The sequence below is a fragment of the Xiphophorus couchianus genome, chromosome 4, assembly GCF_001444195.1.
Source record: "Xiphophorus couchianus chromosome 4, X_couchianus-1.0, whole genome shotgun sequence".
In the NCBI taxonomy this organism is placed as follows: Eukaryota; Metazoa; Chordata; class Actinopteri; order Cyprinodontiformes; family Poeciliidae; genus Xiphophorus; species Xiphophorus couchianus.
In genome coordinates this window covers 1,615,506-1,641,582 of record NC_040231.1, presented here as the reverse complement: position 1 = coordinate 1,641,582, position 26,077 = coordinate 1,615,506, and the positions used below count along the sequence as shown (strand labels likewise).

Below are 26,077 nucleotides of genomic sequence, written 5' to 3'. Positions count from 1 at the left end.
AACTTCCTTCTTCACTAAATGGAAACAAAAATGGAGTGGCACCAGATTTTAGCTGTTGGAGGATTTCTCTCTTACCTTTAACTAAAGACCATTTAGTCATTTCTCCTGCTAGCGCTAGGCTAGCAACTTTGTTTTGGCTGTATTAAGATTTATCATAAGCATATTTGATAAGGTTTTTCCTGATTGTGTCATTGATGTCCTCACAGCGGTCCTCGGACGGCTCGCTGAGTCAGGAAGAAGAGTCCGGGTTCGGGAAGGTCGGTGAGCTCCAGGAGGTGTTGGACCGTCAGACAGCTGATCTGGGCCAGATGAAGGAGCGCATGGTCGCCATGGCGTCACGCATCAACGAGCTGGAGGAGGACCTGGACACGGCAAGGAAGGACGTCATAAAGTCTGAAGACACGAACACCAGGCTGCAACGGGACCTCAGAGAGGTGAGCGGAGCCGCCAGACCCCAGCAGAACCTGCTGGTGGCACTCAGAGCTCTGATCAGATGTCTGTCTGGTAGTCCATGGCTCAGAAGGAGGACATGGAGGAGAGGATCACCACCCTGGAGAAGCGCTACCTCGCCGCTCAGCGGGAGGCCACGTCTGTCCACGACCTGAACGACAAGCTGGAGAATGAAGTGGCCAACAAGGACTCCCTGTACAGACAGGTAGGGCCTGCGCTCCAGCCTGCATGGCTGCACACAGCCACTGCTGCCAGTGAATCCTCGCTGTGTTCCAGCTGAATGGAAGGCCCTGAAACACTGGTTGGTTTCTTCACATGCAGTCACTGGAGACGGAGACATCTTCCTCCTCTTTTCTTCTGCTTTTTGTCTGTTTTTGTGTCACTTTGAATACTCTGTTCTTCCCTTCCTGCTCTCCCTCCTTCACCCATCTCTTCATCCTGTCTCCCTTTGTCTCCTCATGCCAGTCACTCTTTCTCTTTTCATTCTTTTCACGTCGTGGAGCCGACCGCCGAGGCTGCAGCGCAACGCAGACGAGTCGCCATTATGTTTGCTAATGACTTCTTTCCTCTTTCAGTCCGAGGAAAGAAACCGTCAGCTGCAGGAGAAGCTGGAGCTGGCCGAGCAGAAGTTGCAGCAGACCATCCGCAAGGCGGAGACTCTGCCTGAGGTGGAGGCTGAGTTGGCCCAGAGGGTCGCTGCCCTCACCAAGGTACGAAAACCTGCCAACGCCCCGGGCTTCGTGGTGTAGATCAGGGTGTCAGCATGTCCTTAAAAAGCCTTAAATCCATGTATTCAAAATTAAGGCTTTGAAATGAATGAAATTCATAAAACAAAATGCGAGTTGGCCTTAAATGTGTTAATCACAAGTCTTAAGTTTTGTCATGGCAGGATTATTTCATATTGTTTATATTTTTCTCTGTCAAAAGTTTGAGTCACGCAAAGACATTTTCACCGTGTTACTTGAGGTTGTTGAGGCTACCGCTGACTAGCTGCTGGCTAGCGTTTATCATTGGTAAATGTAAATCATCTCTGACTCACTTCTTTTGCCAACCCGTATGATGCTACCTGCATGCTGAGCAAAAAAGCGCTTTTTTATTGGAGCTGTAGTAAAACTGAATCAGCTCAGGCTTCAGCCAGGACGGTTTGTGAGTTCATAATTATAATCTGACCAGGATTATTATAGTTTTCCATCAGGATGACATCCATGGCCTTCCTGCAGGAGCTGCTGAGGAAGCCTCCAAATATCCAGAGATCTATTTTTAGAAACCTGCTTCTGTTTTTATCCATTTATAGTTGGACTCTTGTCTTGGAGAACCTCTGCTGTTCCCGGCTCAGCCTGGAAACTCAGAGGACAGGAATCTGTAACCTTTATCGAAGCAGAAAACAATACTCTGTTTATGTGACATGCTGGCCAACAAAGTGTTGAGAATACTGTGTAATTATTCACATGGCACTAGAATCGAGTTTTAAACTGATTCAGCTTCTGTAAAACTGTTCAGATGAAGCTCATGTTGGCAACTTTGCTGCTTAATGCAGAGTAAAACTAATTGTTGCTGGTCAGTGTACACAGCAGCATCCTGTCCTGCTGCTGAGACATTTGTGCATCAAAACCAGCTGTGATCCATTCCAGATCAACAGCTGTAGACACACTTCTGCTAATGCGCCAGCAGCTGAGCTAATTTTTCACTAATATAATTTTGAAGGTTTAGGTCATTTAGCTTCCACTAAATTCATTTTAGGGAAATAATTTCTAAAGTGATCATTGGCTGTTTCAACTTTCAACTTATTCAACTTTCAGCTGAATAAAGTTTGACATCAATGTTGAAGTTTTGGTTTTCAACTGTTGAGAATTTTTCAAGTAATTTAAAGTTTGTGCTCTTATTTTGAAGTGGGTGAAGACTGCTTTTTCAGCAGTTCCATTTCCTCATCTCACTTTCATTTTTTTTCTAAAAACTTTGAGCAAATGGCAAATATGCAACCAACAAACAAATGAGTTTTACAGAAGACTACAAGATTTACATAAACAAACTACCAGGGGTGTTAATTAAACATCCATCCATTTTCTAACACCCTTGTCCCTGATGGGGTCAGGAGGTCCTGCTGCCTGTCCAGCTAAGGTTCCGGGCGAGAGGCGGGGTCATCTGGACAGGTCGCCAGTCTGTCGCAGGGCAACAGAGAGACAGACAGGACACACAACCCTGTACACACACACTCACACCTAGGGAGAATTTAGAGAGACCAATTAACCTGACAGTCATGTGTTTGGGCTGTGGGAGGAAGCCGGAGAACCCGGACAGAACCCACCATGCACAGGGAGAACATGCAAACTACATGCAGAAAGACCCCGTGCCGGGAATCGAACCCAGGACCTTCTTGCTGCAAGGCAACAGTTGTTAATTAAACAAATGCATGAAAAAAAATAAATAAATAAATTTGAATACCGTGTTGTTATTGCGCTTTTAGCATTTACTTCTGCTAGCTAAGTAGCAGAAAGGATATCTGGATCTGATTTTGCTTGTTGGTTAAATAAACAAATAAAAAAATAAAATACTGTGATGGTGTAGCGCTTTAGCATTAGTGGACTTCATGTTTATAATTAGTGCAATTTTTTAGTTTGCTGTTCCTTCAACTGCAGATCAACAAGCAGAATTATTTTAGTTTTTATCCTAATGGATCAGTTCACTTTGACTTACAGGAAAGTTGTCTTTTGGGTTGTTTAAAACCTATTTAATTTAAAGTTGGAGGTTTTTCTAACTCTCTTCCAGCTCTGGTTGTTTGCCATCCAAGCCATTTCCTCCATGCATATTTAATGAGGCAGGAGTCACTTCCTCTGGCTGCAGCTTAAAGCGCATATATAAAACATGGCAGAGAAAGACGGCTTGGCCATGTCCAAACCTGGTGTAAACACCAAGCGCAGCTCTGGGTCGTCCTCATGTCCGTCCCAGCGTTGGACCGGCTCGTCTCCGGTTCTAGTTGTGAAAGTGCAAACAGAACGTCAGGCCGCCCCAGTTAATCATCGATGTTCTTCTGTTTTCTGGAGCTAAACGAACACGTCTTCTTTCTGTCTGTGTCCTGCTGGTCTGTGGGGTGGACATGCTGCTGCCGTCGTCCTCATGTCCAACCTCAGTGTGATGTGTGTGGCTCTGAGACCCAGACCAAGGTAGAGCAGTTTTATGGACCGGGCTCCTTTTCTCTGAACTTAACCAGGTGGAAACTGTTAACGGTCACATGACTCAAAGTTTGTTAAAGTAATAAAACAACCAAACTCTCTCCTGGTTAAATTCAGTTTATGGATTAAAATCTGGTGAATTGTGGGGTTCTGGTGTCGATTTTGGGTTTAACTCAGGAGATTCTGATGGGATCCATCATTAAATCAGCCTGTTTACTAACCTGTTTATCAAATGTTTTTCTTTGAGTTTGAGTCTTTGTTGTTAAAGCTGCTGCTTTGTGATGATGTCAAAGATGATTTCTTTGTCTTTCTTTCTGTTTATGCTGATGACTCCATCCTTCAGAGGGGCATTGGGGTCACGTCTGTAAGGGCTGAGTCCTTCTCTAGGATGGGGGTCAATCATTGGGAGGGGAGTTTTGACACTTTCCTCTGTTTTCAGGCAGAGGAGCGCCATGGCAACGTGGAGGAGCGGCTGAGACAGATGGAGGCGCAGCTGGAGGAGAAGAACCAGGAACTGCTCAGGGTGGGAAAACTTTAAATCCTGCAGTCTGAGCTACATGTGAAGCAATGCAGCCGATCTGCATTGCTTGTTGCATGTTCATGGTTTGCTCCTGAAATCCCAGCAGCAAATAATCCACCGTTTTATAGTATTTAAAATATGAGTAACTATGAGTTCAGGTCTGACACTCTGCTGCTGCTTCCATGATGTTTTTCATATGTTTCAAGTGTTTAAATTATAGCTCTGAACACATGGATGGATATACTTTATTGATCCTGAAGGAAAATGATGTGGCAGTCCATAGCTCCCGTTCATAGAAACAGTAAAATGATAGACCATCAGATAAAACAAAGTATTAAAAAATAAACAAATATCTGAAAGTATCACTAAGGGAATTAAGAGAATGTTCTGATCCTAAAAAAGTTAACATTTGTACTGATGCATAAGACGATATAGGTTACAGATTACAGTGCAGACATGACAGAAACCTGTTGGAAATATTTGTGTCTGCAGGCGAGGCAGCGAGAGAAGATGAACGAAGAACACAACAGACGTCTGTCTGAGACGGTGGACAAGCTGCTGTCCGAGTCCAACGAGAGGCTGCAGCTGCACCTCAAAGAGAGGATGTCTGCTCTGGAGGACAAGGTGATCATTACCTGGCCTACAGCCGTCTCCGGTCACAAACACGCAGTTTACCCCCATTTCTTTAGTTTGAGCAGCAAAATACATTGTGTGAACAGAGACTGGACAGGAAATGAGTCACTTTAGAAATCCTGGAGAGCCTGTTGACCATGATTCCAGGGAAGGAATCTTCTTGGGAGGAAAAGTGTTTCTTTCCAGGCTAAAAGAAGATTCGTAAAGGTGCATGGAATCCTTGAAAATGCTTCAGTTTCAATGGGATGTTTTCAAGGCTTGAAGTGCTTGAGTTTTTGAAATGCTTGATATTCAATCTGCACATTTTAGTAAGAAATCTAATGTGTGATTTAAAGCCTAAATTTGGAAAACATTACTTAAGGTTGAAACCAGATATTTTCATACACCTAATAAAAAGACACGTTAATCAGACTAAAATGTTCTTATTTTAAGTCAGCTAGAATTACCAGTATTATTTTTATTTAAATGCCAGAATATTTTTTTAGAGATTTTCTTTATGATTTTCTTTGTATTTTAGAAGTTAGAGCAGGAAGGTCCTTAACCTTAACTAGGTTTCTTTGGATTGTTTCAGTGTAATAATAAATATTATTCCCAATGGCTCAGTGAGTTTTTAAGAGTGTTATATTTTATGTTATTGTTAAATTGTTGCATTTTTGTTAAATTAGTTTTTTGTTCTCGGACTAGTCACGCATATAAAGTGTGTGAGAGAGACATATTTCAAAACAGAAAATGTTGTTATATTTTAGATTTTCTTGCCCCTGCTGTAGAATGTAGAACACCCTCTCAAATAAAATATTAATAACAGTAACAAATAATATAGAATTTTGAATTGAAAGTCTTTTTTGGTTCATTTGTATTGCTTTTTATTTCCAAAGTGTAGTGCTGGAAATGTTTGAAAACTTACCTTGAAAGTTCTTGAATTGTTCAAAGTGTCTGATTCCTGGAAAAGGGAATTTCAAACCAGCAGGACACAAACTATTACGATTCTTTCTGCATTTGGGAGCTTGTTAGATCGATTATCTGTTGATACAGAAACATGACTCATGACCTAATTCTCCTCCTCTCCGTTCAGAACGCCCTGATCAGAGAACTGGAGCACACCAAGAAGCTGATTGAGGAGTCTCACCATGAGAAGGTGAAGAAATGCTTCCTGTCTCCTCCCTGTATTGAAGTATTACGTTAAATTAAAGTAAAATTTTGTTGGGTTTTAACATCCCAGCTGCTCTGTGTGAATGTTTGTTCATGCAGGAGCAACTCCTGATCCAGATTGAGACCATGAGGGCAGAGAGTGAGCAGGGCAGGAGCCGGAGTAACTCCTTACTGCACGGGTAAACATCCCAGCCGTTACCATGGACACCCCCGTCTGCTGTTTGGTTTAAAGGGGCAGTGTTATGTAAAATCGACTTTTTTGAGCTTTACTTCATGTTATAATGTTATTCCTTCATCAAAAACTGGAGTGTTGCTTTTATTCTTTCACACATAGATATCCTTTAATCTCCATGGCAACCATTCAGAACCAAAACACAGAGTTGGACCTAGCTCCTCCTCAGAGCTGCAGTTTCCAAGCTTCTGAGCTCCTGCCTCACAGAGCAGCGCTGCCCTACGGCTTCCCCTCTCAGCTCCTTCAGACTAGCCAGCAGAAATTAGCAAACAGCTGGTGGAGCTGCTGAGCTCATTAGAGGAGCTGCTGCTCAGAGCAGCGCGGGTAAAAATCTTGTCAAAGGGTTAAGAGGAGCCATGTTGGGATGAAGGCGGAGCTTCATAAAGAGCATGAGTTTTTAAAGAGACAGTGGCCCAATTTCAAGCGTTAAATTAAAAAGCCAAATTTGATATATGCATCATTTTTATAACATCTGAATGCAACATAGTTACTTGATTGGGCTATAAGATGGCACTATGTGCATACGGTGCTGACTCTTGAAGCTTTGGACTCACTCCCCCACCAGGCGCTCTCAGCTGGGCAGCACTCCTGACTTCAGGTACCCGGTGTCGGCGTCCTCCATGATGGACAGCAACTCGGATCATTACGGCAGCGCTCTGGTTCTGAGACGGCCTCAGAAGGGCCGCGTGGTGGCGCTGCGGGACGAGCCGTCCAAGGTGAGCTGCTCTCATCTGCTGTGACTGTAAGCAGCAGGATCTGAGCCAAACCAGAACAGATTAAAGATCCGTTTCGCTCTCTGCAGCCTCTGACTTATCTTTCCACTCTTCCTGTTTCTGCGATGCTCCAACTCTTTCTGACGATTCTCTTCTTTTCTGCTTCTTTTTGTTTGCTCCATCTGTGGACTTCAGCGACATGTAAGTCAGTCTGCTTGGCAACGCCGTCAGCGCTTGAGACTAAAACTCACCAGCCTGTTTGACCTTTTACCTCTGTCCTGTCGTTTTGAAACCGTGCTGGCGTCCCAAACATCACGCCCCCTGCTCTGTGTGTGTGTGTATGTGTGTGTCCTCCTGACTGCAGGTGCAGACGCTGAACGAGCAGGAGTGGGAGCGCATGCAGCAGGCTAACGTCCTGGCTAACGTGGCCCAGGCCTTCGACACCGACATGGACGCGTCGGACCTGGAGGAGGACCGGGAGACCATCTTCAGCTCGGTGGACCTGCTGTCCCCGGGACAGGCCGACGCCCAGACGCTCGCCTTGATGCTGCAGGAGCAGCTGGACGCCATCAATAATGAAATCAGGTTATTATCCTGAGTTATGTTCTCATGTTTATGTCCTTCCTGTTCTCCAGTCCTGCTGTGGTCAAACTCTGAGTTTAAGTTTTCACCAGATCTTCACTTGTTGCATTTTGCAACTTCATCATTTTAAGTTATTTTATTTTATTTTATATTGTATTGTTTATTTTTACTTAATATTTTTTCATTCTATGCTATTATTTTTTTATTATTTCATATTATAACATTATATTAATTGTGTTTTGTTATTATTAATTAACTTTATATCATGTCATTACATTTTTTTCTTCATTATACAATATATGTATTTAATATTGTATTATATCTTGGATCCTATATTATATAAAATTTTACTTTGTATGCTTTTATGTATTCATTATTTTATATTTATATTGTTTGTATTTACTATTTTGTACTTATTATATTTTTTCTTTTCTCCTGTATTTATTTTTATATCATATTTAATATTATGTAATCTCACGTTATATTTTGTTTTAAATAATTTTTATGTAGCATTATGGTGTTTAATAATATTACAATGCATAGATTTTTTAAAATCATATTTCTAAGTAGATGTTACACACAGCTGGCTTTATAGCTGCGTTCCATGCAAAAGTTTTTATGCTCACATTTTGTTGCACTAAACCAGCAACTTTTTTTTTTTTTTTATTTATTTTGTGAAATATTATGCAGCAGAGCAGCAACAAGTGTTGTGTAGTTGTTAACTAGAAGGACAACAACTGGTTTAAAGTGAAACTAGAACTGCTTTTCCACCATTCCTGGAATATTAATCTAATATTTCCTTTCTTTACCCCGACAGGATGATCCAAGAGGAGAAGGAGAGCACGGCGATCCGAGCGGAGGAGATCGAATGCCGCGTCGGCGGCGGCAACAACGGTGGCCTTGGAGGGCGTTTCCGCTCGCTCAGCTCCATCCCGCCGTCTCTGTGCGGCGGCTCATCGCTGGGCGGATCGCCGCCCAACTCGGGCCAGTCCACCCCCAGACGCATTCCCCGCAGCCCCAACAGGGAACTGGACCGCATGGGGGTCATGACCCTGGTAATGTCACCCAGTTAAACAGTAAAGCATTCTGATAGCTTTAGACAGTTAATAACTGTTTCTGCCTCTGCCTGTAGCACTATTGCTATGAGCCTTACATCATCCAGAGCTCCCTGTCCCAGCAGACACTAACTTACCTGCCGTATGGTGCTGCGGGCTTCAGCCCCCCCCCTCAGGCCTGTAGCTATGCCCCGTACTTCCAGGTACCTGCAGAGGATCAGCCTCCTGGGTGGGTGCAGCCAGTCACTTCCTCTGCCTTCTGAGCTGCTGGAAAACCTGGAATCTGTGGAATGTTGCACTTTTGTTTGCATTTGTTGCGCCAAACAGGAAGTGTGAGTTTTTGAAAGTCCTGCCTCTCTCTGCACCTCTGGAAGAAGGTTTTATTAGCTTTGAGTTGTCGAAGCGATACCAAGAAGAAACCTGAAACACCTGGCCGTGCTTCGGTTAGCTTCAGTTTTCGCTCCTTCCACGCTTCAGAGTTTCAGATCAAAACACGCAGCTGCAGGCGGATTTACTCCATTCTGGCGGCGCGTGCGTTTCTGGAAAACTTTTCCAAAATAAAAAGCTTTGAAGAATAAAATGTTACAGTTGCGTCTGTTTTAGAGCGTCTCTTCTTCTTTGGATGATTTCTTGTTTTAATGAAAGCCACTGATAGTCGGGACTAATTCCTGACTGACCGATGACTGGAAGAAAGGGAACATTTTTGCTAATTAAGTGAATTTTTCCTCTTCCTGTTTCCCTTTTATAGCTGGTAATCAGTCGCTCAGCCCGGCCGGGCGGAGGAAATGAGTGATTAGGTATTTTTCTCTGGGGGGCTGAAAAATGTGGCACGCTTGTGGTTTATTTGCTCTTCTAATGCCAGGTTTGTGAGGAATGTAGGAGGGAATAAATCCTCCCATGTTTTTTTTTCTCTTCTTTGCGAGGGAAAAGTATCACTGCAGCGGCGACGAGTCGTAAATTTAGGAGCTATTCTGCTATCTTGCTTTTTCACAGCTAACCCTGTCATACGGTTGTTTTTAGATTGTATAACAACTAAATGAAGTCGGCTGCACCCATCCTCCAGCGTGGTTTGCTACTGTCCTCTAACTGTGTGCAGTGCTGCTTCTGCAGTTTCTTTTAATATAAGTAGTAAAACAGTAAAACAGCTTCTGATCGTATTGAGTTGTGTGTTTAACTCTGATCACAGATTGAAATACTGTGTGTTCTTCTGGTTTCCTGTTTAAGTGTGGCTTTAGTCCAGCTCTGATCTGCTGTTCACTAACTGCTCTTCTCCTCTCCTTTTTCTGCCACGCTTCAGCCTAGTGACCTGCGCAAGCATCGCAGGAAGGTAAAATAGAAAGCTGCTTTACAGGAGCGCCCCTCTCACCCCACGGCCCCTCTCACCCCACGGCCCCTCTCACCCCCCAACCTTCACACACCCTGAACTGAACACCCACCATCATCTGTCATCTTTACATCCTGTTCTTTCTCATCTCCCAAACGTTTCACTCATAAGTTGGCTTTTATTTTTCCTCCACTTATTATAATTTGAGTTCTTTATTGTTTTGTTGTTTATTTTCACATTTCAACAGGAAGTCAGTTTAAAACTTTAGGTTGCAGGAATGAAAGTCCATATTATGCAAGATGCTAAACTCTGTTTTAGAGAGAGATCCTTCCACTGCTGAACCCTGGTGTCTCCCTCCTGTTACGTCTGGTTTAAGTACTGTGGTTATAGATTTATATTTTAGCTCATTATTATCCCTAAAGTCCTTCTAATGCAGATTAGATTTTTCTTTTTAAAGACTTTATTCCTCCAGGCTGAAACATAGCTTTTTTGGGGGAGGGGAGTGACTGCTTTTGGTTGCTATACAGCTGGTTGGGAATTTCTTTTTTGGGGGGCTTTTTTTTTTTTTTATTGTTCGTAACCATAGCAACAAGGTGGTTTACACCTGGGAACCTGCAGAGGTCAGTGTGCAAAGAAGGATTCTTCACAAAATGGAGAGTATTACGTACAAACAGAGCATCCTCAGACTGTGACATAACATAATGTCTTCAGTCAGAGGCTACTTCAGAGCTGCAGTAATACAGACTGCTACAGGAGATCATCCCTTCCCATAGCAATTTTTTGAGGAAACATGAGTTACACCATTTAATTTCCTTCTGGGATTAATAAAATATTTTTGAATTGAATACATTAATGTTGCATGTAACAATCGGCTGCATTAGTCTATTAAATCAAGTAGATTAATGGAAATTACTGGTATTTCTGCTGTAAAATAAGAATGAAATGTTTTTCACTCCTGTCCCAGCTGCTCGTGTTCAGGGATCTGCTCTGTGATGTTTCTGTTCTGTGAAAGCAGTGGTCGGGTCACCAGTACCTGAACCTTCTGCATTTTGTTTCACCTGAAACTGTTGCAGCATCACTCGTCTCTCTGCTCTGTCTCAGTCTTCGCAGGACGACAAGGCCACCATCAGGTGTGAGACGTCACCCCCCACCACCCCACGCTCCATGCGCCTGAACAGGGAGCTGGGACACGCGTCCAGCCATGAAGACATCAGAGACATTCGAGGGTAGGAGTTTATCTGATTTCTGACCTGTGGGCTGTCCTGGTTTCTGCTGTTTGGTTTTGAAATGGCTCCATCTGGTGTCTGAAGGCTGGGAGGCCTGCAGGACGGCCAGGGCAGCAACCCCAGCAGCAGCAACAGCAGCCAGGACTCGCTCAACAAAGCAGCCAAGAAGAAGAGCATCAAGTCCTCCATCGGACGCCTGTTTGGGAAGAAGGAGAAGGGCCGGCCCAGCGGTCCTGGGAAGGACTCACCGAGCCAAGGTTCAGCTCTTCATTTTTATTTATCATCATTTATTTCATTTGAATGAATGAATGTGTCATATTGATATGAATGAAAAGGCAATACATATTTCCCATGTGACGTCTCACTTCCAGGAACTTTGTGGCTGACAGCCATCATGGTAACTGTCACGACAGTTGCTGTGGAGTTGCTATGACAACAATAAACAAGCCACAAGCTTAAAACTCATTCTCTATCTAATTTATTAACAATATAAGTACATTAAAACTGTTGGTCAATACAATTTTTGAGTAGTATGAAGTAATATGAAGCCATGGTTCATCTATGCTTTACGCTGCTCTTGTCTACCAAGATGGCGGTTCAGTGATGCAGGCAGTTGATTATTCAGAGGGGAGATTTTCAAAAAAACACAAAAAACATTCGAGTAAAAGATTCTTTTCCCAAGTTTTAAATCGCGAGTTGAGTCTGAAGTCTTTTGAATGCAATTCCAAGTTCGACTCGAGTACGAGTCCCAAACTTCAGTCCCATCTCTGACCTTGAAACCACCTGGAGTATTTATTAGAAAGATACCAGAGTAATAGTTTGGATCAGTGGATCTGATCTCAGCGTGGATTGTGTGTTTGTAGCCGGCACCCCTGATGCAGACGGATCTCCAAAGGACGGTCTGGGAATGGGAACTTTAGGAGGTCCTTCTGAGAAGAACAGGAAGCTCCAGAAGAAGTGAGTTATCTGCTTCCTGCTGTTTAAAACGCACCATGCTGCTGCGCAGGACACCACTAATGCACAACATGATGAGCAGTGTGTTCAGTTTAATGCTGCTTCACGCTCACTCACTCCCACCCACCGACTCACTCCTTCCACTCCACACCCACTTGCTTCATCACAGCCAGCACCTAGAATAACTCACTGTTTTCCTTTTGTTGTGATTTCTGAGCAGGCACACCACAGGCACCATAAATGTTGTTGCTTCCATGATTTGGCATCAGTTCATTGTTTTCTGTTTTGTTTGCCCACCCTCCTCCTCTTTTCCACCATCCTCCTCTCATTCCATGAGTAGTCCAAAGACCGGGTAAGTTGCTTCACGTTGCCTCGTCTTCCTCCCATTCTTGGCTTCACTCTTCCCCAGCCAGTAACTCTCCAGGACCCCACACAGCTGTCCCTTTTGAATGCCTGTTGGTTTTCCATGCTGCTCTCTACCTGCCTTCCACAGAGGAGCTTCACTAACAGGAATGTGTGTTTGCTGCTTTTCACTGGGAGAACATTTCCACCTCCCAGAGCTCAAAGTTCTGATTGAAACATTGGATTTTTGTGTGACCTAATTTCAATGTTAGATTTTATTCTTCTTTAAATTTGTCGATGCTGCAGCCCCATCTAGTGGTTAAATATATAAAATGTGTTTGAGTCTTGTAGCAACGGTTCAGACCTCTGAGAGGTGATTACAGGTCAGGATGTGCATGTCATGTTCCTGCAGATTTACTCTCAACCTGTTTTATGATTGGCCTCTCTGATGAAGCTCTGTTCCCAGTTAGCTACAGCAGCTAGCAGAACTAGCTTTAAAACGTGAAACCCTGCAGTGGGTGTTTGAAGTGTAGGAGAGTTTTCCAGAACTCCTCCCAGGTTTCCCTTTCTGTTTCCTCTCAAACTCCTGCTCTTGGTTCTGAGTGTGCATGTCACTGACAGTTTTTGGGATTTAAACGGTGAACATGACTGACTGCATGTTGGAAATACTAAAGGCTTTCAGATTGTCTGCAAGAATATACATTGGTTGTTAACTTGATTGTTTTTGTGCGACAGGCATGAGTTACTGGAAGAGGCTCGCAGGCAGGGCCTGCCATTCGCCCAGTGGGACGGACCCACCGTGGTGGCTTGGTTAGAGGTAGGAAAATTCAATTTAAAGTTAAGTTTCAGGGCAAACTGTTAACTATCATCTTTGTAAATAAAACTTGTGACACTCATCAGAGAGTTTCCATGTTTGAAACACGGGGAGGAGGTCAGATTTAAGGCATGTCCATGGATTAGCAGATAAAAATTAGGGCCATCTTGCCCTTTAGATTATGCTATAATACTTGTATGTAAATAGAACTGAAGGAAAACTCTGGAATAATAAAATCACATTCTGCTAAACAGATTTTAAGGTTTGTGGAAAGTTTTGCTTCAACAAAACCACGTTTTATTTATTGAACTTGAAACTAAGTATTTAGTTGAGAATGTTGAGATTCAAACTAAATATTTAGTTAGCAAACTATATCTAGTTAGCAAGCTTCCAACTAGATATTCAGCTCTGAGCTAAACGTCTAGTTTGAACCTAATATATTGTTTTTTAACAAAATTTTTAACACCAAGCTAAATGTTTAGCTTGCTAATTAAATATTTAAGTTGAAGCTGTGACATTTATGAATGAGTGAATATCATGGTGAATATATGACTTTGAAAAATGAACCTTCATTTTCATTCACTTGACAGACTAAATTATTGTTGCTGTTAGTTTTTGACTGTAAATTTACAAGCAGCATCCCATAATGAAAATGCTCCAAAAGTGATCAGATATCATGAGATCCCTGATCCGCTGTACCATGAGCTGATGGAAATTTTTATCCATGTTTTTACATAAGCAAATAAAACAAACAATAAAGCTTCACACTGACAGTTTAGAAAGCCGAATCAGTTTATTTGAATCTTGAGAACTGAAATGTGTGTATTGCTCACTGAGTTTTCCTGGGTAGAATCAGGATCTGTATTAATATCAGGAATCCTCCTCAGCGTATTTCAATCTGGTTCACTGACCAGATTAGCTACATGTTTTCTACAGGTAGCTCCTGTAGAAAACATGTTAAACCAGTTGGATTTCCAGTTTACTGACTTGCCCCGTCTCCTTGCCGCCCCCCTGTGGCCAGCTGTGGGTGGGCATGCCGGCTTGGTACGTAGCGGCGTGCCGAGCCAACGTGAAGAGCGGGGCCATCATGTCGGCACTGTCTGACACGGAGATCCAAAGAGAAATCGGAATCAGCAACCCTCTGCACCGCCTCAAGCTGCGCCTCGCCATCCAGGAAATCATGTCCCTCACCAGCCCGTCGGCCCCGCCCACCTCCAGAACGGTACCGCCCCATTCATCCTCACACACACACGCTGCTCTCACACACACTTTATCCCCTCAGTGCTCCGTTGACACACTCCTGGCATTTTTTACAGCATGTTTTTAATGCATTAACACTTTTTAACACGCACTAATGAGTCACTTTTGTCTTTTTCTAACAACCAATTCTCCCCGGTTTGTTTTGTTTTTCTCCTTCCTGCCTTGTTTCTGTCCTTCATCACTGTTTCCGTTCTGCACTCTTCTGATTGGGGGGTGTCACATGGTCAGTCTACAGGAAACGTTTGGGTCACACATGAGGAGATGGAAAGTTTGGCAGCCACACCTCCCACGGTTAGTCCACCCGGATGAACTGGGCGCCGCTGCTGCTGACGTCTGCTTCAGGCCCCCTGCATGACCTCAGGCCCCCTGCATGACCTCAGGCCGCCTGCAGATCTTCAGGCGGCCTGCAGGTTTTCAGGCGGCCTGCAGGGCCTCGGGCCGCCTGCAGATCTTCAGGCGGCCTGCAGGTTTTCAGGCGGCCTGCAGGGCCTCGGGCTGCCTGCAGGGCCTCGGGCCGCCTGCAGGACCTCGAGCCGCCTGCAGGACCTCGGGCCGCCTGCAGGACCTCGGGCCGCCTGCAGGACCTCGGGCCGCCTGTAGGTCTTCGGGCCGCCTGAGGCCCTGCAGGTGGCCTGAAGCCGTCGCTCCCTTCTTTCTGCTCGGCTAGCCAGTTCTGTGCTGCTGGTTTAGTTTGTGTTTCTGCCTCATAGTTGATTAGTTTTTTAAATAATAATTTCTTTATTTCTTCTTGGTTTTCCTATTAAAATGGTGCTAAGATAAGTTTCTTTGTAACCAGGCAGTTTTTATGGTGATTTTATTCTCCCACCGTTGTTTGATCATTGTGAACATTTTGCACATAAAGCCCCTTTCAGACATTTCGTCGTATCTAAAGGACCTCCTGGATAATCTCAGAGTTTTCAAGGTTTGCAAATGCTTGATTTCTGCATAAAGTTCTTGACAATCAAACTGCACGGTTTTGTAATAATTTGCAATCTTGAGTAAAAGCTTAAACATGGAAAAAGTTATTTAAACCAGATATTTTCATACACCTCATAAAAAGACAAACATGTAATATTAATTCAGACATTCCTTGTTTTAAGTTAGTTAGAATTACCAACTTTATTTCTAATTGCTAAATACCAGAAAACGTGGCAAGAATAGTTTTTATTTAATGTTTAGTATTTATTATTTGTAATGGTTCAGTGACTTATTGATCTGTGTAATTGAAAGAAAGGTTGGCTTATATCTTATACGTTATACAAAGTTATTGAAATTGGAAGATTTTTGTTAAATTAGTGATAAATTAGCGTCAGGTGTTTAAAGTGTGTGAGAGACTTTAAAACATAGAATTTTATTATATTTTAATTTATCTTCTCCCTGCTGTAGAAAACTATCACAAGACATTATTAATAAACTTAATAATGATGTCATATAATAGTGAATTATTTAGATCATTTGATTTGTTTTCATCTCCAAAGTGTGGAACTGGAAAGTTTATATATCCTGGATTTCCGTCCTGAAGGAATAAATTGATCTGGGTTTGAACCAAGACTGATCATAAATCACAGTGGAATTATTCTCTAAAAACACATTTGATTAAAAATAAACCCACTTACTCAGCCACTGAAGTCTGAATCTTATCTGACTGACCCTCTGATTGATTAGGACACTGGGATGTTCACATCCTGCAGATTATTGGAGAAACTTTAGTCATGGATTATGTAGTGAACTATAATGTGAAAAATAATTTAAAAATTGGTCCTAAACTAGATACTTTTATCTGATGGAACTACATATATCTGTGTGCAAAACACTATATTTCTAATGAAGTGACTCTCATGACAGCACAACTATAGCAGCAAAAACAATTGTCTCTCCTTCTCCAAAATGGCGGATCGATTTTCAGTCAAATTACCCTCTGAGTAAAAAGCATTTTACAGACATGAATGAATCCGGAGCAGCAGAAGTGACTGAATACACACTCACTAGGTGCGTCACGTCTGAAAAGGGCTTTAATTGGCAAAGATCTGAAATGATGTAACAATTAAAAAGATCAACTCCTAAACTTGTTTATTTTAGATAAAATTAGAATAAAATCAGGTTTTCTTTAATCAAATAAATGAATCCGTCTTTCATAGCTTTTTTCCTGCCTTTGTTTTGATTATTTTTTTTACTTGTATGTTTTTAGTATTTTTCACGTGAAGCTGCTCTAACCCTTCACGGCCGCCTCACTAACCCCACACCTTTCTGTTCTTCTCACCATGCTCACTCTAACCACGCTAACACCAGGAGGATGACGAGGGCAGCTGGGCCCAGGTTGGCACACATTCCCCCAGAACCCCGTTTTTATTCTGATGGACCCGTAGCATGGGCTCACACCGAGAAGCTGCTTCTTCACTATTCTAATTTATTTTAAAAAATCAGAAATAATAAAACAGCTGAATAAATCCTGTAAAGACTAAAAATACTTCAGAAACAAACTGATGCGACTGTCGATGTTAAATTAAGAAAATGCGACCCAGTTTTATTAATATAACCCAGGATGTGGAACATCTTACTTTATGAATCTTCATCACTTAATTTATTCAATGTTTCATGTTGTGCTTCCCCGTCACTTTCATAGCAGGAACAACCAGTGATGGGCCACTGCGGGAGCACTTTAACTTTGAAACCATTTAGAGCGTTTAGCTTCCCCTAATCTAACTTTTCCAGATAAATTCTAAAACACTAATTTACTTGTTGAAATTCAAATAGATGTTCATATTCATGCTTTTATTTTGAAGTGGGTGGAGACTGTTTACGCAGCAGTTCCTTTTCCTCTCGGTTTAGTAAATTTAAGTTTATTCTTTTCCCAGAATGCATTGCTGCTGTAGTTTGACAGGAAACAGTTTAAAATCTACTGAATTCCTGCCATGGTCAATTAGGCTGAATCACCAACAGAGTTAGCGAAACTCAACATTTATAAAACTGAAACTGAGTGGAAGTTTTGTCACAGAGAATCACTTCCTGAAGCGCAAACTGTACAGGTAGATGTGTAATGACCATGGTTAACCTGCTGAGGGCGACATAACACATGCTGTCGTTGACGCATGGTGGGTAGCGTTAGTGCAGCTAACGTTTTAGTTAGCATTGGCCACCACTGGGAATTATATTAGCATCAGTATTGGCCGATCAGTAAATATTGGCCTTAACAGCAGCAATAATATAAGAAACAAATATTGGTCAAAATCTTTATTTTGGGACTTTGTTTGACTTGTTGCAGCTGCTTTAATATTACTACTGGCTTTATTCATGTTGTTACATATATTTACTAGAATATGTTATATAATATGTACATTTCTCTTATTGATAACAGTTAACAGAAACATTAACAATAATTCTTCTCTTATTGTTAGATATCTGACAAAAAAAAAGACACAAGACATAATAAAAAATAATGTGGACAGTAAACTATTTATTGAGTAAACCAGGTAAGGAAAAGTCAATTTTTGACTTCCTGAAATTAGTTAAGAACAAAGATTTATTTCAAACTACTTTTTAATGCAAGAGATCTGGTATAAGTTTACATATTTTAATACAATAGTTAAAAAAAATGCATGATGAGTTAATTTTCTGTACATTTCTTGTTATTTTAATGCATTTTGTTGATGTTCAGACTTCAACCACAGGGTACATATTATCTTATTTTATCAGGATTTTCCTTTAGACATTGACGTTTATAAAATATTATTCAACATCTTTATAAAAAGAATAAATTCATAAAACATTTGTTTTTGGAATCATTAGCCAAAGACTCTTCCATTAATAAACTGCAGAAGCTTTAATGTAAAAAAATCTTTACGTCTCTATAAAGTTTTCATCTCAGTTTTGCTGTTTTTGTGTTTGTTGTTAAAGGAACCAGAATGTTGGTGGATTATTTATTTTCTTTCTGACGCTCTAAGCCCAGTTTGTTGTGGCCTTGCAGACGCTGGCGTACGGAGACATGAACCACGAGTGGATCGGGAACGAGTGGCTGCCCAGCCTGGGTCTGCCTCAGTACCGCTCCTACTTCATGGAGTCCCTGGTGGACGCCCGCATGCTGGACCACCTGACCAAGAAGGACCTGAGGGGGCAGCTGAAAATGGTGGACAGCTTCCACAGGTACGGCTCAACAGCTTCACATGCATCAGCCTTAAAGACTTAAACAGGAAAAGGTCTCAGCTTGAAGTGAGAGGGTGGCGCCTCCTCTGGTGAAGGGCTGCAACCTCAGACACCCGTCTAAATGTTTGGATGGGTTGTACTGAAATATGTACATTTCCCTCTGGGATTAATTAAGTGTGTCCATTCATTCATTCATGGAGAGATTATTAAATCCAACAGTATGAATCAGTTTGGTTCCTACAGACTGAAAAAATGTTTGGACTTCCACATTATTCCCCATCCTGTTTAAATCCTGCATTCATCCCGACTGACTTCCCAACTTTCTCATTTACTTACAAACTCTCTGACTTTCTCAGTTACTGACTGACTGTCTTTCTTTCTTGCTTGCTGGAATCCTGACCTCTGTGGAAAAAGCTGCTGTGAACTCATTGCAGCTTTTTAAGTTTACCTGGAAAATAAACAGAACTTGGAGAAGAGAAGAAACCCAAACAGTATAGTTCTAATAGTAACAGTCCTAATAAAATATTGACCAGGAACATGAGAGAACATTTAAACAAGAATAATTTATTATTTTAAAGCATTAAATTCACATTTGTGCTGTAATTAAACAGTGATGGAATAAACAGAATCACTGATGCTTTCTCTTGTTTCCTGTATTTATGATAAATTGCTTTATTCATAGAATACCTAGGGATGAGCAGTTAAAGTAAACCACTCTTCATTTACAATAAAGCTCAGTTCATTTTATGTAGATTTTACGTTAGTGGGAAAAAGTTGTTAAATATTTAGTTATTTAATGTTTAGCAGATGTGTAAACTAATCGTGTGTGTGTGTGTGTGCGGTGCCTGTGTGTGTATAAACTTGACCCAACTGCTGAGTTTGTGTTTGTGCAACAGGAACAGCTTCCAGTGTGGCGTGATGTGTCTGCGGCGGTTGAACTACGACAGGAAGGAGCTGGAGAGGAGGAGAGACGAGTCCCAGCTGGAGCTTTCAGGTAACAAACCACCTGACCAGCTCCTCCTGCTGGTGGCTCCCTGACACTGCAGGTTTCAGCGAATGCATCCAAGCTACAAAAACTAATAAAACTAATTTTATTTACAGTTTAGCACACATTAAATTTGCTCCACAGCCAACTTCCTGGTGCATCTAAATATAAAAATGAATTGTTTTCAGGAAAAGGTCTCTGCTTGAGTTCTGGGCATTGGAGAAAAATCAGTTTGAGGTTCATAAAGAAAGAACAGGAGAACGTTTTGAGAAAGCTGCAGTGTTTCCTCTAGATGTTTTCTGCCCAGACCTACTGGACCAGGTTCCACCACAGAACCGGCCCACAGAACCGGTCCAGCTCTTTAAACAATTATGCGAGGTAGTGTTGTCAAACGGTCAAAAAAGTGAAAAGAAAGCAACATGAGCTGCCAGGTCCAAGTTGCTTAGTTGATTATGAATCTAATTTACAAACTCATAAATTAGACTGAGTTTATGAGTTTGTAAGTGACATTTATCTCTTCAAAGTATTTTGGAGTTGCTCTAGTACAGGGCAACTCAAAAGTTACTTAAAGGAAGACAAACAATACAAAACAAAAAAGAAAACTCTCATTTCGTTGAACCCGGTGATGCAATCAGTGACATCATACATGTTAAAACAGGCTGGGCCAGCCCCGCCCACACACCTGCTCAGGCTGTAGCATTTATGAGTATAAAAGAAACTAATGACGAACTTACCAGAAATGCACCTTATAACAAAACAAACTTTCAAATGTGTTTATCTAATGGTTTAGTAGTGTTAGTTTAAAAAAAGGTATAGGGATGTAAACTGCAATGTAATGCTACCAAACAAACCCGGGACAGTGATTGAAGCAAAGTTACAACAGCAGTGTTTAAATGAAGGCATTTAAATCAGAATAATGAACAACAGCTGCAAAGCCTCTGCAGGTTGATTCACTCCCAGGTTCTGTGTTCACAGATCCACAGGAAAAACCTCATGTGGAGCTCAAACGTTCCACCAGTAGTACGCCTACCACAGTTTGAGAACCGTGGAGAACCAAAACAGGCTCTCTTTAAACGATAAGGTTTGTGTTTCTGTCCCTTCAGATGTTCTGGTGTGGACCAACGAGCGCGTCATCGGCTGGGTCCAGGCCATCGGCCTCAAGGAGTACAGCAGCAACCTCTACGAGAGCGGCGTTCACGGAGCGCTGCTCGCCCTGGACGAAAGCTTCGACCACAACTCACTGGCTCTGCTGCTGCAGATCCCCACCCAGAACACACAGGTACACACACATCAACACACGCCTACACACACTCTGCATGTACTCGCCCGTTGTGATGTAAACATGTAGGCGGTGAAGGAAATGGCCCCTGAAGTGGGCGGGGCTTCCTGAGTAGATGGGTGTGTCATCTGAAGATAATACTGTAAGATAATCTGAGAGTAAATATTGCCATGGGACTAAACGGTTTTAGATTAAATAAAACAGGAAAGTTTTAACTAAGAGTCAATATTCAATGGAAGGTTTGATGAGGAAAAGATCAATAAATAATGATTAAATCTGAGATTAGGACTTGCCTATGTGGAAACTTGTTTGAACCTTAAATCCCAAATCAGGAGAGTTTCAACGTAAACAAGATGAAGACAACATGTAAACAATCTCTGACCTCCGTCCTACAATAACGACCCAGGAGACAGAGACACATTTCTGCCTTAAAAGTGTTTCTTACTGGCCGAGTTTCTCCGTGTGTTTCAGTTCCTCCCAGCTTGTCTTCACCTGCTGCTCATGTTTTCTGTTAACTTTAAATCCTGACAGGAGTTTTGAGTTTTCATTGGAAGCTCAACTTTCAGCCACCATGCTGATGCATTATGGAGAAGGATTTTAGTTTAAAAACTTGATTCAGAACCATATCAAACTGGGATGAAATTTTTTTTTTGTGTTTTTTTTTGCTGAAACATGAAATATCTAGTTTTTAAAATGAAATCAATACATTTATTGACCCACATTTAATTCTAGGTATATTTAATAAATTATTTTGGTAATTGTTTCTACTTTTAAAAAAATATACACATTTAAATAACTACTCCATAAATTATTTATTTGTCATTTCTCTCTCCTCTCTCTGTAACACTTTAGTGTTTTATTGAGTTTGCATTCGAATGTATCCTGTCTTTAAATGAAAAAAACTATTTTTTATACATTTTATTTTAATTAAAATACATGCATATATAAAACAAGGATTCTTTGAATTAATTTTAAATGTTATATAAACAATTTTTATAAAATATGTAATACATATAAATATTCATAAAAAGTAAAAAAAAAAACAATAAAAAATACTAAATAAAAATGAAAAAGTCGTATATAAAATGTAAAAATACCTGATTAAACTCCATATATATAAAAAGATGGACATCGTGACTTTTTCCAGCTTATTGAACTTCATGAACCAAACTGGGTTTTCAGTTTATCTCTAAAATTGTGTCTGCTTTGTTTTTAGAGTTACTGACTGAAACAAGGCTGCCAGTGAAAACAATCTGATTATTATCGTCACCAGAGTATTTATTTTTAGAAAACGAGATAATATTCCCAGCGTTGATCCCTGCAGGGAAACCCTTATTTGTTTATTTGCAGTCTGTGGTTTGTAGTTTACATATTTAAAGCGTAAAATATGTAAACTACAAACTGGTGTATGATGTGTTGGAACTCTACAGGTGCCAAAAAACAGGAGTTGCTCAAGGTTTCATGAACAAAAACGCTAAATTGTGTGTAAAGATGCGTCTGTTGTGTACCTGCAGGCCAGAGCAGCGCTGGAGCGCGAGTACAGCAGCCTAATGGCCGTCGGCGCGGACAGGAAGGTGGAGGAGGTGAGAAACCGACACAGAGACCCAAACTGTTGGTAAGATCCGCTCTCAGGATGACCGTCCGCCATCTTTCCTCCAGGATGACGACAAGAACTTCCGGCGCGCTCCCTCATGGAGGAAGAAGTTCAGGCCCAAAGACATGAGAGGAATGTCTCTGGGTGCGTCCGACACGCTGCCTGCTAACTTCAGAGTGACGAGCAGCAGCGCCGCGTCGCCCTCCGCGCAGCCAAAGAGGAGCCCCATGGACGGTAAGCGGCAGGAGCCAAGTTTCTCCCTGCATGTCTCCACTTTTTTCTGACTGGAAGAAAATAGATCTGAAGGGCCGTTGGGCTCAGACTACTTGTGTTGCTCTTGATGCTTGTTGAATGGCTTTGCTGAGCTGTGCATTCTCACTAACGGCATGTCTTTGCATGCGGTTTGACCAACATGGCAACGCAGGAGGTCAGTCTATACAGAGGCTGGACACTGCCACAGTCAGGACCTACTCTTGTTAACACAACGGTAAGGTCACACACACCAACTATCAAGATTCAGATAGAAGCAGCATATGTACGGAGCTCAGTCAGTGCCATCTGAGAAAATTAAACAAGTTGTAGTTTTGGAAACATGAGTTTTTTGCTCTAAAAGTGAATAAATTATTACTCCCAGGATAAAAAGTTCCTAAATGAACATTTAATTTATTAAAAAAAAGTGGTAGAAAGCGATCAAAATTGTAGTTTTAGTTTTTGACAAAGTAAGCAACATTTTCAATTCAAAAAACCCCTTTTGTTGCTAAATTTTTGAATAGACATAGGAGCTCAACAAGAAATAAAATTCTAGGTTTTAATCTGTTCTTCTGGTTCGTTAACCACCAGATGGGAGCAAAGTGTTATTCTAGTCATCCAGCTTTCCAGAGTTTCAGGACTTCTTTAGAAATATGGATGCTGACATTAGCGTTAGCTGCTGCATGTTTAGCATTGAGACAATATTTGATAACTTCTTTTAGGACAACTTGAACAACAATAGTCTTTTCCAGCGTTGAATCCGGTCAGTTTAGAAGCAGAAATTAACCCCCAGTGAGCAGAAAGAACCAGTTTCGTCATCCATTGCTGTTGGTGGATGTGCATCAGATTTATAGACTTACCAGAAACAATGCAAAAAAAAAAAAAGTGATTAATTCCTTTAAAATTTTAACACATTGAGATCTATGTAATTAATCAAAATCTAATGCCATGAAGTTCTGGTTCTAACAATATATTAAAAGTAAAATGATGTCCTGGAAATGCTTTTAGGTTTTCTTGTTGGCACTTCTGGAGCTCCGTATACATTTCCCTGCATTACTCATCTGAAAGCAGCTTTCTTGTCTCAGAAGTTTCTGCTTTAATAACACGTTTTACGCCTCTTCTCTCTTTTCTCGTCTCCATCCATCCATCCATCCATCCTGCCATCCATCCATCCATCCATCCATTCTGCCATCCATCCATCCCTCCTCCCATCCATCCATCCATCCCTCCTCCCATCCATCCATCCATCCCTCCTCCCATCCATCCATCCATCCCTCCTCCCATCCACCCATCCCTCCTCCCATCCATCCATCCCTCCTTCCATCCATCCATCCCATCCATCCATCCATCCATCCATCCTTCCATCCATCCCTCCCTCCATCCCCTGCTTCTGTCCCGCTGTCATTGGTTTCTCCTCCCGTCTCAGTTTATCCTCATTATTTCTATAGGTAGCCGCTGGTCAGAGGATGAAGGGGAATTCCCTGCATTCAAAACCAGGATGATGAACTGAAATGAAACTAAAATGGACGATTTTATCGACAGAGCAGATACTTCCTGAGAGGAAACTTTCTAGAATAATCTACGTTTTTATGATATTTATGTCAACCAATGGGACTTTTAATTGATTTGGAGTTATAATGTAACCTCTTTTTGCCTCTGTCCCCTTAATCAGCAGACTTTTTAAAACTGTTTGGTCCCAGATTTCTGTAACTGAATGTTTTTCTCGTCTGGAGTTTGTATATTTCTACCAGCAGACGTTTTATCTAATCTTTTTTATAATCCTGATTATTGACCAGATGTATGTTTTCCTTCTCTAATCATTGAATTTATTCTTAAGTGACTTTAATATGACATATAACTTAATTCATATCTTTTTGTAGCTCCTGACCTGTGAGTTTATGTAAATGCGGCTCTTAGTTGTGTGAATATCTGATTAACCGCTGGAGTCTCATAAACTCGTCTGTCGCCTTGAACCGAACTGCTGGCCATCCAGGGCATGACGACAAATATCATGTGAAACTGATTTTTTCTGCTTTTCTTTAATTTCATATCCAATGCAAAATATGTTAATCCTCCAGAGTGAAGCAATCTAACAGTAGCAGGAAACGATCCGCAGGCTGCTTTCAGTGAAATCAGACTTCCAGGTTTTATGAGGAAGCTCCCTCACGCCTTTCCCTGCCGATCCCTTTAATCCAGCCTTCCTAATCTCCGGAGAACCCGCAGACGTCCTCGCCGGTCCAGGCGGGCGCCTCGGGCTCCGTTAGCGGACCAAGTTCACCGAGGCCTCAGCTGATCCCTGCTGCCATCACGTCCTCCCATAAACCTTTTTTAAAATTACTTTGTACTAAGATTTTATACCAAGCCTTATTGTTCTTAACTCCTTTCCTGTCCCTTATTTATTATCAGCCATCCGCGTTGTCTCGTCCTGTTCGTTCCCCAGAAACACAGGTCCTAACATCCGTCTCCATGGCGATGCAGAAGGAACCGACGTTTTCTTTTTTTTTTTCTTGTGATTTTAGTCATTTATGCACAAAGCAAATCATGTTGCTGTTTTTATTCCTGCTCCTCCTGTTGAATCTTCTGATCTTGTAACAATGATGTACAGTCTGAGTACTTATAAACTATTTTTATCACAGTATTATTTATTGCTTACTTTCAATAAAATACTGAAACTTATTTTCCACTGCAGATCCAAGGCTGAGCTTCTGTCTTGATGTTTCGTGTTGCGTTTGTTGAAACTTGTTTTAAGGACTTTTCTGTGGAATTGTTGCACTGTTTTTCTCATGTCTTCTGTTTATATCATTAAAGCCAAATTAATTTTGGCCTTTTAATTATTTGAACCTCAGTTATTTTTAAAAACAAATATTAGATGCATAATTTTGAATTTGAGGATTTTTGTCTTATCCCAGAGAATGAAAATTATACATACAGGCTTAAATATATCCACATGCACCAAATTTCGGGTCCTTGATTTAAAAAAGTAAATCAGGAAGCAAAGAAATGAAAAAAACAAAAATAAATTACCGGTTCTACAAAGAAGGGAGGTCAAAGATCAACCAGAATGGTGTCTGAAGTATGGTTGATTGTTATGGAAAGTGTGTGATCAACCACATTACTGTACATTAATACAAAGTGACTGATAGTTGGGTTTTTCTTATTTGAGAATTCATATATCCAGCAATATCAAAATACCTTGCCTGATATAAGCTAATAAGTTTTATATAAAATACACTGTTTTAAAAATGTCACAAAAATGGTCCAATAAATTTTAATTCTCTCAGAAAAAGAATATAGGCGGCTTTAGCTGTAAGCCAGAATAGTTAAAACTTACAATAGAAAACTTAACTAAATCCATATTTGAGCTTCCCTTTTTGCTGAAATAAATTAACTTTATAGTATATTTATT

At 41.3% G+C, this 26,077-nt stretch overlaps 1 protein-coding gene across 17 annotated transcripts in view; it reads left to right on the top strand.

Moving 5' to 3' along the window:
- ppfia1 (PTPRF interacting protein alpha 1) overlaps positions 1–25,364 on the top strand; it is a 45,103-nt gene extending 19,739 nt beyond the window's left edge. The window contains exons 7-34 of one of the 17 annotated variants that reach the window (XM_028013934.1): positions 207–434; positions 509–655; positions 1,026–1,160; positions 3,579–3,611; positions 4,060–4,143; positions 4,633–4,764; positions 5,846–5,908; positions 6,022–6,101; positions 6,720–6,870; positions 7,063–7,068; positions 7,232–7,452; positions 8,267–8,504; positions 9,802–9,831; positions 10,930–11,054; positions 11,139–11,311; positions 11,918–12,011; positions 12,349–12,360; positions 13,086–13,167; positions 14,186–14,386; positions 14,653–14,715; positions 16,714–16,740; positions 18,389–18,564; positions 19,461–19,558; positions 20,653–20,828; positions 22,343–22,411; positions 22,488–22,656; positions 22,847–22,909; positions 24,120–25,364. In XM_028013934.1, coding sequence (XP_027869735.1) covers positions 207–434; positions 509–655; positions 1,026–1,160; positions 3,579–3,611; positions 4,060–4,143; positions 4,633–4,764; positions 5,846–5,908; positions 6,022–6,101; positions 6,720–6,870; positions 7,063–7,068; positions 7,232–7,452; positions 8,267–8,504; positions 9,802–9,831; positions 10,930–11,054; positions 11,139–11,311; positions 11,918–12,011; positions 12,349–12,360; positions 13,086–13,167; positions 14,186–14,386; positions 14,653–14,715; positions 16,714–16,740; positions 18,389–18,564; positions 19,461–19,558; positions 20,653–20,828; positions 22,343–22,411; positions 22,488–22,656; positions 22,847–22,902 — 3,069 coding nt within the window. In that variant the 3' untranslated portion in view covers positions 22,903–22,909; positions 24,120–25,364. Of the gene's footprint in view, positions 1–206; positions 435–508; positions 656–1,025; positions 1,161–3,578; positions 3,612–4,059; positions 4,144–4,632; positions 4,765–5,845; positions 5,909–6,021; positions 6,102–6,719; positions 6,871–7,062; positions 7,069–7,231; positions 7,453–8,266; positions 8,505–9,801; positions 9,832–10,929; positions 11,055–11,138; positions 11,312–11,917; positions 12,012–12,348; positions 12,361–13,085; positions 13,168–14,185; positions 14,387–14,652; positions 14,716–16,713; positions 16,741–18,388; positions 18,565–19,460; positions 19,559–20,652; positions 20,829–22,342; positions 22,412–22,487; positions 22,657–22,846; positions 22,910–24,097 lie in introns of all 17 variants that reach the window. The other 16 variants (XM_028013933.1, XM_028013937.1, XM_028013932.1 and 13 more) reach the window with 16 other exon arrangements.
- Positions 25,365–26,077: the final 713 nt, after the last annotated feature.